Source organism: Copadichromis virginalis, linkage group LG19 (assembly GCF_057382275.1).
Source record: "Copadichromis virginalis isolate Kocher_CV1m ecotype Utaka linkage group LG19, C_Virginalis_male_GT1.1, whole genome shotgun sequence".
Lineage (NCBI taxonomy): Eukaryota > Metazoa > Chordata > Actinopteri > Cichliformes > Cichlidae > Copadichromis > Copadichromis virginalis.
In genome coordinates, this window is record NC_140636.1 from 34,722,488 (window position 1) to 34,736,427 (window position 13,940).

At 41.4% G+C, this 13,940-nt stretch overlaps 2 protein-coding genes across 2 annotated transcripts; both read left to right on the forward strand.

The window, feature by feature from the left end:
- The first annotated feature begins 456 nt into the window (after positions 1–456).
- Positions 457–1,506, forward strand: LOC146686663 (rho-related GTP-binding protein RhoV-like). Its single transcript, XM_085441476.1, has 3 exons — positions 457–674; positions 755–813; positions 898–1,506. The coding sequence occupies exons 1-3, from the start codon at positions 515–517 to the stop codon at positions 1,345–1,347; spliced, it is 669 nt and encodes a 222-aa protein (XP_085297602.1). The 5' UTR covers positions 457–514; the 3' UTR covers positions 1,348–1,506.
- A 3,177-nt stretch (positions 1,507–4,683) lies between these two features.
- On the forward strand, positions 4,684–13,859 carry LOC146686664 (zinc finger FYVE domain-containing protein 1-like). Its single transcript, XM_085441419.1, has 11 exons — positions 4,684–6,204; positions 6,294–6,798; positions 7,770–7,984; positions 8,098–8,204; positions 8,306–8,414; positions 8,538–8,635; positions 8,816–8,933; positions 9,039–9,209; positions 9,424–9,604; positions 9,724–9,837; positions 11,721–13,859. The coding sequence occupies exons 1-11, from the start codon at positions 5,695–5,697 to the stop codon at positions 11,951–11,953; spliced, it is 2,361 nt and encodes a 786-aa protein (XP_085297545.1). The 5' UTR covers positions 4,684–5,694; the 3' UTR covers positions 11,954–13,859.
- Positions 13,860–13,940: the final 81 nt, after the last annotated feature.

Below are 13,940 nucleotides of genomic sequence, written 5' to 3' on the forward strand. Positions count from 1 at the left end.
ACATCACTGTCGCGCGAACATAATGCATCTCCGCACAGAAGAGAATTTAGGAGTTCGTAAATCTACTCTCGCGATAATATCGACGTTATTACTACAGCTGTTCACGTTAGTATATTCAGAATTGGGCATGTATAGAGTTTGTAAAGTCTTCCACAAATTTGTGTGTGTTAAGTTTACACATTTACAAACAAGCACTCTGCGAAATAAAATTAATTATCCTCTTATGCCGTCTTTAACGTCCAGTTAAGTGACCTTTATTGGATGAGTCACATCGAGTGTTTGGTGGGAGTGACTATGTAAATCTGCATCAAACGGAAACAGTCAAAGTGTTGAGAAGAGGTCACTCATCTGATTGGGCGCCTTTGTTCTTTCAAATCGAGGTGGCCTTCTCCCTTTATTGCCACTAACAGGCCCCCGGGGTGGAAGAAGACATGTTTTACATTAGTGCTGCACTCCTGCATAGACTTTCGCACTGCTGGGATTCTAAGATAGTGCAGTGATAATATAAGGGAAGATGGCCTGTCATAGAACTGATAAAGCAAACAGAATGAGAGAAGAAGTGAGCTGCATGCTGGTTGGTGATGGAGCAGTGGGAAAAACCAGCATGGTTATCAGTTACATCTTCAATGGATACAACACTGAGTACAGGCAAACTGCATTTGATGTTTTCACAGGTAAGTGAAGGAGCTCTTTTATTTAAAGGTCAGATATTTCACCCAGCAATAAAGCCTGCTTGTCTCTACCTAACGTCCAGGATTAGTTCATGTGAATGGAATCCCAACCCACATTAAGCTGATAGATACTGCTGGACAGGTAATTATCACATATCACAGTTTTTTTTTTCTAAACAGACAAGTGGGTCCAGTGCTTCTCATCTCTCAATGTTTGATCTATCAGGAGATGTTTGGCCATCTGCGCTCTCTGTGCTATGCCCATGTGGACGTCTTCATCCTCTGCTTCAGCCTCGTCAACCCCATCTCATTTGACAATATCACCTCCAAATGGATCCCACAGATTCGAGCCGCCAACCCAATCTCCCCCATCGTTCTGGTTGGAACTCAGTCAGACCTTCGACACAGTGTGGACGTCCTCATTCATCTGAACCAGCGGGGCACCAGACCGGTGCTCTTTAACAAGGCCAGACGGCTCGCGAGCAGGATCAGAGCTCATGACTACGTGGAGTGCTCGGCTCTCACACAGCACAACCTTAAAGACGCCTTTGACTGTGCTGTATTTGCTGCCATTAAGCACAAGCACGGTGGCACTAAATACAAAAAGCTCAATTTGCTTAACAGTTTAAAGTCTCTTTATGATGGTGGATGGAGGAAAATCTTTAGATTCTTGTGATCTGAAATCCAAAGTGCAGAGCGGGTATCCTCACTCGACCGTAACAAACCATGATTTTTGTTTTTTTAAACAAAGTGTCTGTCTACAAATTGTGGGCTGTGGATTTAAAGAACTGATCTCAAAATCTCCATCTTTGTGTGAAATGTGACAAACCGGACAAACGGTGACTTCAGCCAGCTACACTTCCTCTCTTTATACCTTTGTGTTTCTTGTTTCATATTTTGGCTGTTGTTGTTATTATTTATATTTCTGTGTGCTAGGTAAGTTTTGTAATAAATGGATTAAGAAATGCAGTGGTTGTGATTTGCTTGCTTTCAAAAAGACAACATCAAATTTAAGGATTTGCCTTTAGAAGTTACTGTCAGTGAAGAAACGGAGGGAAAGCGCAGACTGGCATTTAGGACAAATGGTCCCCTGCTGCTGCTTTGAAGTGCTACTTTACAAGATAAAAGCCATTTAAATCCATCCTGAGCCTGAAGCCTGATGATGGGACTTGTTTCCCAAACCTACTTTTAAAACACCCACCCACATTTTCCTAGCTATGGCGATGATTGGTAATGGAGTTTTAATTTCAGTGATTAGATTAAGGATAAGATTTGGCCAACTAGAAGCAACAGGTAGATTTGGATTAGATATTAATTTAAAGAGATATTTAGAGCTTTTCACAATGTTGTGCTTAACAGGACATTATCGTAGACCATGGGCTAGACCAACTGGTTGTTCTGTCAGTGTACGGTAATTTAAATGCACTTTTAAGATAAGAGAGAGATAAGATAAGATAAAACTTTATTAATCCCTCGGGTGGGTTCCTCTGGGAAATTCGGTTTCCAAAAAAGCACAGCACCGACAGAAGTTACAGAGTTACAGAATATTATATATATATATATATATACACATATATAAATACAGAGACATATATACATAAAATATACAAAGGGGATAAATAGAATAAATAGGAATAAAAATAAAAATACAAGTGAAATTGCACATTTCAAGTCTATTGCACCGTTGACTATTAACAAAAGTATTGCACAGTGAGGTGCAGAGGCACTACAGCTTAGTTGTTCCCCCCTCCTTTGTCCTCCTGTTTCCCCTCCCTCTCCCCTCCAGAGAGGAGTTAAACAGTCTGATGGCGTGTGGGACAAAGGAGTTTTTAAGTCTGTTAGTTCTTGTCTTTGGAAGAAATCCCAAATTAATTAATCCCTGCAGTATGTGAATATAATAAAAAGAAGTGCAATTTCAAGAGTATGTTTCAGTTTTTCTACTTGATAAAGAAATGCTGTGGTTGACTAATGAAATCTGCCAACATTACTCTTTGGACTTAAATTGTAAAATTACAGAAATATAACTTTTTGGGCCAAATTGGAGTTTTTGCTTTATGTTTGACACACCTGGTCTATATGACATTTATATCCATATTTATATCCAGTTTATATCCATATTTATATCCAGTAGATATCATCTCTTGCAGATCTCAGTGTTATCTGCAAATGTTACAGTTCATGCAGACTCCTGCCTCACCTCATCTGTCAGCCTGTCCGTCTCCACTACAAACAAGAAGGGGCTCACAGCCGATCCTATCCCCACCTTGAAGCCATCTGTCACTCCTACTGCACACCTCACCACTCTCTTCCTGTCCTTGTCATGTCCCTGCACAACCCTCACATACTTGTCTGCCATTCCTGACTTCCTCATGTAGTACCACAGTTCCTCTTTTGGTACCTGCCTATCAGCTTTCTCTAGATCCACAAAGACACAGTGCAATTTCTTACCACCTTCTCTATACTCCTCCATCAACACTCTCAAAGCAAACATCACATTGTAGTGTTCTTTTTTTGGCATGAAGTCATACTGCTGCTCACTGATTCTCTCCTCTCTTCTGGACTTTTTTTTTTAAACTTTGTTTATATTATATTATCAGAATCAGAATCAGAATCAGAATACTTTATTGATCCCTGGGGGAAATTATTTTTTGTTACAGTGCTCCATTTTAAACCAACATTAAGACAAGACAGACAATACGCTAACTAAGAATAGTACAATATATACATATATATACATACATACATACATAAGTCACTTATAAATAAATATTTGGAAAAGAAACGTGTAGCTGTAGCAGCAAACAGTGTGTTAAGTGGATGCGTTGTACAGGGAGATGGCCACAGGCAGGAATGATTTCCTGTGTCGTTCAGTGGTGCTTTTCGGTAATCTCAGTCTCTCACTGAACGAGCTCCTGTGACTGACCAGCATGTCATGGAGTGGGTGGGAGGTGTTATCCAACATTGTCTTTATCTTGGACAGCATCCGCCTCTCCGACACCACCTTGAGGGAGTCCAGCTCCATCCCCACAACATTGCTGGCCTTACGGATCAGTTTATTAAGTCTGTTGGCATCTGCGACCCTCAGCCTGCTCCCCCAGCATGCAACAGCATAGAGGATCGCACTGGCCACAACAGACTCATAGAAAATCCTCAGCATTTTCTGGCAGATGTTGAAGGACCTCAGTCGCCTCAAAAAATAGAGACGACTCTGGCCCTTCCTGTAAAGTGCTGTGGTGTTTTTAGCCCAGTCCAGTTTATTGTCAATGTGTACTCCAAGGTATTTATAGTCCTCCACAATGTCAACACTGACCCCCTGGATTGAAACAGGGGTCAAGTGTTTCCTGGTCTTCCTGAAGTCCACGATCAGTTCCTTGGTCTTTGCCACGTTGAGCTGCAGATGATTCTGCTCACACCACGTGACAAAGGAGTCGACCACAGCCCGGTACTCTGTCTCATCATCCCTGCTGATGCATCCAACCACCGCAGAGTCATCAGAAAACTTCTGAAGATGGCAGGTCTCTGTGCAGTGGCTGAAGTCTGTGGTGTAGAGGGTGAAGAGGAAGGGGGAGAGGACAGTCCCCTGTGGTGCCCCTGTGTTGCTAATCACCTTGTCAGACACACACTGTGGGAGACGTACATATTGTGGTCTTCCTGTCAGGTAATCAACAATCCAGGACACCAGAGAAGCATCCACCTGCATCGCTGCTAACTTATCACCCAGGAGGGTCGGCCTGATGGTGTTGAAAGCACTGGAAAAGTCAAAAAACATGACCCTCACAGTGCTCGCCGGCTATATTATATTATATTATATTATATTATATTATATTATATTATATTATATTATATTATATTATATTATATTATATTATATTATATTATATTATATTATACAAAAAATTCAAAAAGAAACGTTTTAATATGTGAGCTTTTAGGAGTTGCACAGAATGTAAACAGAGCAAACTATTAGCAAGAACTACGTTTCCCATGATGCAACGTGGCGTCACCCTGCTCTGACCCTGTGACTGAAAATAATCTGATCAGCTGATCTGACCTGGCAACAAAATAACGTAGCTAGAGCAATCTATCAGGGAGGGGGGCTGAAGAACAAAACAATGACACTGCTTGGAAGAATTTAAATACAGTAACTCTTCTAAAGACTTTTAAAACCGAATCGCGCCGATTTCCCTCCCGGTGTTTAGTGAAAGAGCCCACAGATATTCGAGCTTTTGACATCGACTAGCTGTTGTTTGTTGATATGTTGTTGCTGTTTAGTTGACAGACTGGAGGCTAGCTGCTTGCTTGGACGGCTGTGAGCTGTGGTGGTTTGCTGGCTCGCTAATTGCAGCTTTTGTTTGAGGTGGGGGGGAAAAGTTGAAATTGTCCGGCTAAAGTAGCTAGCTCTAAGCTAGCTGTTCACATTTGGTTGCCAAGTAATTTACTGAATTTGCAAGGTATAGACCCACAGAGGGTCAGCTTGCTAGTTAGCCTGTTGTTAGCATTAACATTTGCTCATTTTTGTTTTGGTATTTTTTTTCCCCAAGGAGGGTTCTTTGTGTCGTTAGGTACTGGTTACCTGTACACACACTTATGTGTTACCTAACTGTTTCTTTCTTGCCTTAGATATATATTTTAGGTAATATTGCTGCTAAATGCTAACTTTAATGCATGAACAAGCTAACAGGATCAAAGGATATTAAACGTTACTGAAGAAGACGACGGTTTTTACTTCACTGCCTTTGTTAGGTGCACTAAATGGCATTAGATCAACCCGTTTAGGTGTCTGAATTTCATACCGCTAAAACTAATTTGATCACTTACATCAGTGTTTAAACTTTGTATTAAATCAGTGTGATAGCTGCCCTGTTATCATGCAGCTGTCTTAAGTTTATTTCATTGTATTTGAGTTTTTCAGTATTACTGCACTGTGCATTTTTCATTAACTGCTATTGGAAGTAGCTGGTGCTGTTGTCAAAGCTGTTCCAATAAGCGCCAGTCTGTATTCAAGCTCACTCCTTAAGAAACGATGAATGGGTATGGCTCATCTTCAGAAAAGGGAGTCAATACTAGTCTGATATGTCAGGAGAGTTATTCCTGTGGTGGCTCTGAGGAGGCGGCATTTGAGTGTGTTGATTGCAAAAGCCTGCAGTGTGTTCGCTGTGAGCTCGACCTCCATAGTCATGACCGGCTAAAGAACCACAAGCGGGTCCAGCTAGGTCCTGGACATGTCCCATACTGTGACAACTGTAAAGGAGGTAGTGGGGATAGTGGCACGCGCCATCGGTCTGTGGTCCGTTGCCAGAACTGCAAAGTTAACCTGTGTCAGGACTGTCAGAAACGTACCCACAGTGGAGGCAACAAGAAGAAACACCAGCTTACACATTATCCTCCACCACCCAAACCTGCAGAAGGCAACTCTGTCCAAACATCTGCCCAGCCTGCTGTCTGTATAGCCGATGAGACCAAATCTCAGAAGGCTAAACTTCTGGAGAAGGTATCAAGCTTTCTTCTGGTTGATGAGAATGAGGAAATGCAGGTAAGTTGTGCAAGTGGGCATTAAATAGGACTGTATTCCATTTTCTTTGTTTATGCTTTAAAGTTTTTACACTTGTTGTTTGTCCTAAGATAAAAGATGAAGCTTCCTTCATGAAGAGCCTCAGCTGCTCGCCCGACCAGCTGCTGAAGGTGGTGTCCATCTTTGGTAACACTGGAGAGGGCAAATCTCACACCTTAAACCACACGTTCTTCATGGGCAGAGAGGTGTTCAAGACTTCTCCTGCACAAGAGTCATGCACAGTGGGAGTGTGGGCAGCATTTGATCCCATCCATAAATTAGTGGTCATTGATACAGAGGGGCTGCTTGGGAACAGTTCCAAACAAGGCCAGAGAACACGTCTCTTACTCAAGGTGCTCGCCATCTCTGACCTCATCATCTACCGCACCCATGCTGACCGTCTCCACGATGACCTCTTCAAGTTCCTCGGAGATGCTTCAGACGCATATTTGAAGCATTTCACCAAGGAACTGAAGGCAACGACAGCACGCTGTGGCCTGGATGTTCCACTGTCCACCCTGGGTCCCGCTGTAGTCATCTTCCATGAAACAGTCCACACTAAGTTGCTGGGTTCAGGTAAAACACCTCCTCCTGTTAAAGGGTGCAATGCAATAACTTAAACCTTTTTAAAAATAACTTTATTTAACATTTTCACTCTGACACTCTGAATATACAGTAGTTATGGATCATTGCATCAAAGGACTACAAGTGGCCCCTTTAAAGTCAACTGAGGGTTAAGCATTGCATATAATTTGGGGTTTAGCAAATATTAGCCTTCTATCCCTGTTATCTGGAGGTCGAAATCAGCTTTCCAACTTTAGTTAAATCTGGAAATGATAAAGAAATGTACATTTCTAGCTGTAGTCACACCAGTTTTTACACATTTACATCTAGTTTTAACACCAGGTATTGTACATTATTGGGAATCATTATTTGAATTTGTCTAAACTCTAATAGTGTGATGTGTTTTCCAGTCCTCAGTATCTACTGGTTTGTGTTCCTCTCGCTCTGGTATAATAATCAGCTTGCAGAGACTTGCAATTTGCTCAAGTTAGATAAGCCCTTTTACTGAGGAAGACTGCCTGTTTTTACCATAGTCTCATATCTTTCATACTCTTTCTTTAAAAAAAAAAATCCTGTTTGTCTGGCAGCTTTTGCATTCAGAATTGTGATTTGAATTCACCGTTGTGCCAAACACATTTTGCTTTTCCAAGATGAGCTCTAAAAAATCTCCACAGGTTCCTCCTGTTCAGGGCTTATTTCTTCATTTCTATTCGTGTTTATTTCAGGTATTACATTATATGTGGTATACCTTGCTTACCATATATTGCTCTTTGGTAGATGCAGGCCATTTTATTACCCACTCTGTTTTTTTGGAATGAAAGGCACATTTGTATTTCTTATAAGGCAAATATTGTCTATTTCCCCTCACATGTCACATGCATTCTTTCAAGCACACTATTTTAAGAACTGTCGATAAATGCTAAATATATCTGCAGTATATTTTAGCTGATGTTAATAATCATTAAATTTTTGTCCTGTTGTAGATAAGTCATTCGAGTCAGTAGATCGGCTGCTGTTGGAGCGCTTCAGGAAGCTTTCACGCTTTCCAGAGGCCTTTAGTTCTGTCCACTACTGGGGTACGCAGACTCTCAGTCCTCCTACTGACTTTCGCGGCCTACAGAATAAACTGGAGCAGCTCCTGGATAACAACGCCACCCGTTCTCCACGCACACCTGTGGTCATCTTCAAAGCCCTGCAGGTAGGGCTGCATTTAGAAGTCTGCTTGTTTCTGCATCACATGGAAATGCATTTTTGAATTGGTCTGACAGCAGTTTATGGATTAATATCTGCTGATCTTTAATTTCCCTGCAGGCACTGAGCGAGCGCTTCAGTGGGGAAATCGCAGGTGAGCTGGTAGCACACAGTTGCTTCTTTCCTGATGAATACTTCACCTGCTCTAGCCTGTGCCTCAGTTGTGGGTAAGTATTTCTTGCCAGTCTTTTTTTTTTTTTAATCATTTTTGCTTCAGTCTTTTTCTGTTTTTGCTGTTTTACATTCTGTGTTAATACGATTACCTCAGCTCTGGCTGCAAGAACAGCATGAACCACTTAGGAGAGGGAGTGCGCCACGAGGCGAAGCATCGCTGTCGTTATTCTGCTCAGTATGATAATCGCATTTACACCTGTAAAGTAAGTGTGGTGACTCAGCTTTGACTTTTAGCTTTCTCTGTTTTGACCATAACACTGTAATTACTTCTGTGTCATTGCCAAAGAGCCTTAAATTGAAATCATTTATGTTGTGCATCAAATCAGGCTTGCTATGAAGGAGGAAAAGAAGTGATAGTAGTCCCAAAGACCTCAGCCTCCTCGGATTCTCCATGGATGGGCCTCGCAAAGTATGCCTGGTCTGGGTAAGTAGTAAGGAAATGACCTGCGAGGGCATCTGTACCTAGGCTTTGGTTAACATCATTTTAAAGCTCTGGCCTAAAATTAAATTCTTCTTGTCACTCCAACATGCATGCTCCACATCAGATTACATACCAGATTATTGTCACAAAAAATGAGTTTCATTTTTTTAAATATATGTTCAGGTATGTTATTGAATGTCCCAACTGTGGAGTGATCTATCGAAGCCGACAGTACTGGTATGGAAATCAGGATCCTGTTGATACAGTTGTCCGCACCGAGATCCAACATGTTTGGCCGGGAGTAAGTGACGCCAAGTATTTAATTTATTTATCAGATGCAGACTATATTTCACTGATTTGCATAGACCATAATTATGGCTACAGATAACCTGTCTGTTTCTTGCAGTCGGATGGCTTTTTAAAGGACAACAGCAATGCTGCACAGCGGCTTCTGGATGGAGTCAACCTAGTGGCCCAGTCTGTGTCAGAGCTCAGTGTCAAACCCGCCAAGGCCGTCACCTCTTGGCTGACAGATCAGATCGCCCCAGCCTACTGGAAACCCAACTCCCTCATCTTGGTGAGTGACACACACAGCCCCATCCTTTGCCACCAGCTACCAACGGCCAAGTCAACACTTTCATGTTCACAAGGATGTTTACTGTCTGCGGTGTGCCTATTACACAATCTACATTTGCACGTCTCATGATGAAACTTGGATTCGTGTTGCATCCGCACTCTTTTAGCTCTTGCTCAATACAACACGGACTGTGATTATTTTTCTCTCATGCAAGGTGTGCCACAAGTGTCACACAGTCTTCCAGGATAACGACACCAAGCATCACTGCCGTGCCTGCGGGGAGGGCTTCTGTGATGGCTGCTCTTCCAAAGCTGCACCCGTCCCCGAGAGAGGCTGGGGTCTTGCCCCTGTCAGAGTGTGTGATGTCTGCTTTGAGCAGAGATCTTCATATGCAGGTACACACACTCTAAATAATGTCAGATCTCCTCTGTTTTTCTCAAACCTCTGTTATGCTGCCATTTAACATCTATGAGCATGGCTTTAGTAAGGGTCTTTTTTTTTTAAATTTATCCAGAACTACTTGAAGCAGAGCAAGAAGAGGAAGAAGGTGGAACGCTTGCTAGGAAGGTTGGAGAAGCTGTCACCAACACATTCGGAGTCGTGGTCACTGCTATTGACATCCCACTAGGTGAATGTTTCCCCGAAACAAAACCTAAAGGGGAAGGGTTATGCAACCTAAACAAATGACCCAGTAAATGGTAGTACACCAGAGCGATGCCCTCTTGTGGCGGAGGCCCATTCTGCTTAATTTCAGTTAAAAAGAAATGAAGTCTTTTCCCTTTATTTATGTCATACTGGAGTCTCGCCAGGAATATGAGATGCCCTAATGGCCTAGTTTTAACATAACATGTACTGCTATGAAAAGCAGGTCTCTATGCCGCAAATCAAGGAAACAGTTGAGCCATCTGAAGTGTTTTAAGTTAATGGCAGTAAAATGATTACATTTATATGGAGATTGCATTTTCCTGTAACTAGTTCCTCTTGCCAGCAAAAAATATTTATAAGCTAAAAAACTGAAACCCTCCCACACACACTGGCCACCGAACCTAAAAACGCCTTGGACACTCTGTTCAGGACATATCTGTGGCAACACCTCCATGCAGAAGTGCTCTCCCATCTAATGTTTAACACTGCCAGTGTTTCAGTTCTTGTATCTACCAGATGTCTTTAGTGCAGCGATGTGATCGATGACCAGTTATATTGTTCTTTTTGTTTATGAGACTTTGCCAGGCTTGTGAGTCTCCTTTGCTTTGTACTTGTTTAATATTGATGTTAGGTTGCCTACACAGCATACATCTGTGAGAATTCCTCAGTGATCGTTTAACTACTCGGGATCAATCATTTCTGTACCCTTTGAACTAACCTCCAGGATGCACTTTGGCCAGTGGATATGAGAAAAAGCTTTTGTTAAGTGTGTTTGTTAAGCCAGTGTGACAGGATTCTGCCAGGATTATCCAACAGAAAGAACAAGTTCTGCTTTATAAGAAGAGAGTGTCAACTTTTGTACTTTTTCAGTTAGGCCACAAACTTATTCAGATTTCTTTATTAGCATTCAAAACCAAAGTATTTGTGTAATCCAAACACAAGTTAAATATTTATAGATGTGAAGATACTATATATATACCTGCAGGTCTAAATTTACTGGTAAAGGGCATAGATAATTATGCTTTGGACCACATGATATCTCACTGAAGATATCTCCATATCTGTGACTACCCCAAAAATACCACAGAGTGACGTCCTCTCCAATCACAACAAAATTAGCCAACTTACTTTTAAACCCAGCTCTTGTTTCTGTGTTCCCGTCACAACTTGAAACAGGGCTGCACTTCAGGTAGTACTGGGGAAAGCTAAACATGGGGAAAGCTCAAAAGATTTAAGCCGTTTTAAATTTACAGGACTGAAAGGAATAATTTAAAGGAGATTAATGTGAGTGTTTACTGACCACTTGCTCATCACCCAACAGAAATTCAGGGAAAACATTAAAAGAAGGCGACTGGGACTAACCCCATATAAAACATTATGTTTTACTAAAATTTTTGTATGAATTAATCATGGGTATAATTAGATCAAATTAGAGAGCATTCATCAGCTGGATCAGTTGACATAGTTTATGGGGAACTTCCAGTGTTGCCAACAGATATCCAGGCCAGGACTGCTCAGTCAGCTCTGACCAGCTGTTCAGTGTTGGAGAATGCAAAAAAATAATGGATAACGATTGGATGAATGTTTTCAAGAATGCAGACTGCATGTAGCCTAGATCTGACATTGGTCAGTATTACTATAACAAGACTACAAGTGAAAATTTGAAAGAATTTGGTCCCACAGTTTTTGTCCCTTGCCTACATATTCTACATATTCATATGCAGATATCGTTTTACAGACAATTATTGCGTGACAGAGATTCTATTAGGTTATATTGCAGTATAAACTTAAGCGAACAGGATGTGGTGTCATATAAAGTTTCCAGACCTGTGAGTGTGGCGCATTTATTTTCCACCCTCCTTTTAGGCCTAGTGAAAGACGCAGCTCGTCCTGCCTACTGGGTTCCTGACCAGGACATCCTGTCGTGCCACAACTGCCAGCGCGAGTTCACTGCCAAGCTGTCCAAGCACCACTGCCGCGCCTGTGGCCAAGGAGTGTGCGACGACTGCTCCCCTGAGCGCCGAGCCGTTCCATCGCGTGGCTGGGACCACCCTGTGCGCGTGTGCACCAGCTGCAACCAGAAACCCGGAGAACTTTAACAGGGACTGCTTTCCTTCCTCAGAACACCGTATTGAACCGCTCACTAACTCAGCAGCCTGTCTCTGCTAAAGTATACCTCTCTTGCTCTACCGATTCTGTCTCGTATCAGTGGAAGGGAAATCTTTAGGCATATATGTAGGACATTTAGCAGATTTGGGATTTCAGCGTTCCCGTGGCCTTTGTAGAACAGCCAGAACGTGTGAGCTACTCGACTCGAGTGTGAAACCTGCGTTTCTACTCTGATCATCCGCGGTGTCAATGTTTTGATTCTTATTGACACGAATCCCTAATTTTACATGTAATAAGGCTGTCGAGCTATTTTTCTACTGTCAGAAAATATAACGAAAAACATAATTTAAATAATAATAATAGCTAGTTGAGAATGCTGGATGGGTTGGTGTGATTAGTTTCCAGCAATTCCTGTTATTGAGCATTTTCTCTGATGTCATACACGTAATGGCAAAGAGATATTTTAAACATATGCAGCTGACTGCAGGTTCCTTTGCATGCATGTACTGCAACATTTTAGTTTTTGCACTACGCCTTGTTCAGCTGTTATAGGCTGTTGCTTACCATGGCCAAAAAGCCAGATATCCAGGTGACAAAGCGGTCGCTGCAAACTCAGTTGAAATCTACCGCAGGAGGTCTTGAGTTTGGATATCTGGCGTGCCAAAAATCATTCAGGTCACTGTGTCTGTGCTGGTATTTTATCATATAATATGTGGTCGTATGAAGACGTAGAACTATGTTAGAGGAAATGTTGAAAGTTATTTAAGTATCGACAATTGAAAAAAATATATATATTAGCACTCTGGCATGCATGACAGTGTGAGAGATCATGGCCTTTAATTTGTTCAGAGGACGGTCTCTGAATAAACCTCACTATCTCTTTTACTTAGCGGCATTTCAGTGTTCTTATGTTACAACATGTACTTCATGTTCAAAATGTTTTTATTGACAACTTTTGTTTGAATTATTATATAAATATTTAATATTTGCAGTTCCTGCCTGCGTTGCATATGGATGTTGTCTTTCAGAACTCAAAGATACACAAATAGTCTTCAAACTGGTTTTACTTATTCCACTCATGCCTCCAGGTCGCTGTAGATGCAGTCTGTCATGATAAAGCCTCTTGACAAAGCACAATGGTATTTTTGTTCTGCTTATAATGACTTGTTTTTTCTGTTACTTTACATCCGTTATTGAAAACTGTTTGCTTTAGCTTTTTTTTGGTTGACATCATTCACTGTATGTATATTTATAGACTTTGTAGTGACACTTTGTGAACCACCCTTTTTCTGTCTTGTTTGTTTTTGTGTTTCAGCGTTACGCAGAAATACTAATGCGCGAATGTGTCGAAGGCGAGACGTCGGCCCATATGTAGCGACTGAGAGCTTTAATTGTGTCTTTCATCATTAACTAGTTTTGTTTTATTGAGTATTGAGACCATTGTCATATAAAGCACATGGCGATGCCTTTTAGACGTATGCTAATATTTCATTGTCAAAAAAAAGCAACAAGGAAAAAAAGGGGTTTGTTGATTGTATGCTTTGTAGATAAAGTTAATTCTCCCTGTTGGAAACTAACTTGAAGAAATGGTGGAAGATTTGCATAAGATTAAAGTTGTATCAGCTCCCGTCTGTTAAAACATAATCTGCAACTGCCTCCATGTCTTAAGTGTGTGTGTGTGTGTGGGGTTTAAATCTCCCTGTGTCAAACCACTTACTGTACTGTATGTGGGAGGAATAGATCGTGTGCAACATCCTTGTGTTATGAGCCTTGCTTTCATTCCCTCCAGCACTGCAGTTTCAGATAAACGAGAGAAAAAAATCAAGTAATACTTGCTTGGTGCTTATTGATAATAATAAATGATTTATAATTATTTTAATAAATAATTAAACCCAAGCTTCCATGTTGATATTCTGTGCCAATACACTGCATGGTATCAGTGAGCCAATAGAGGAAGTTGCATGTGATATCTATCCA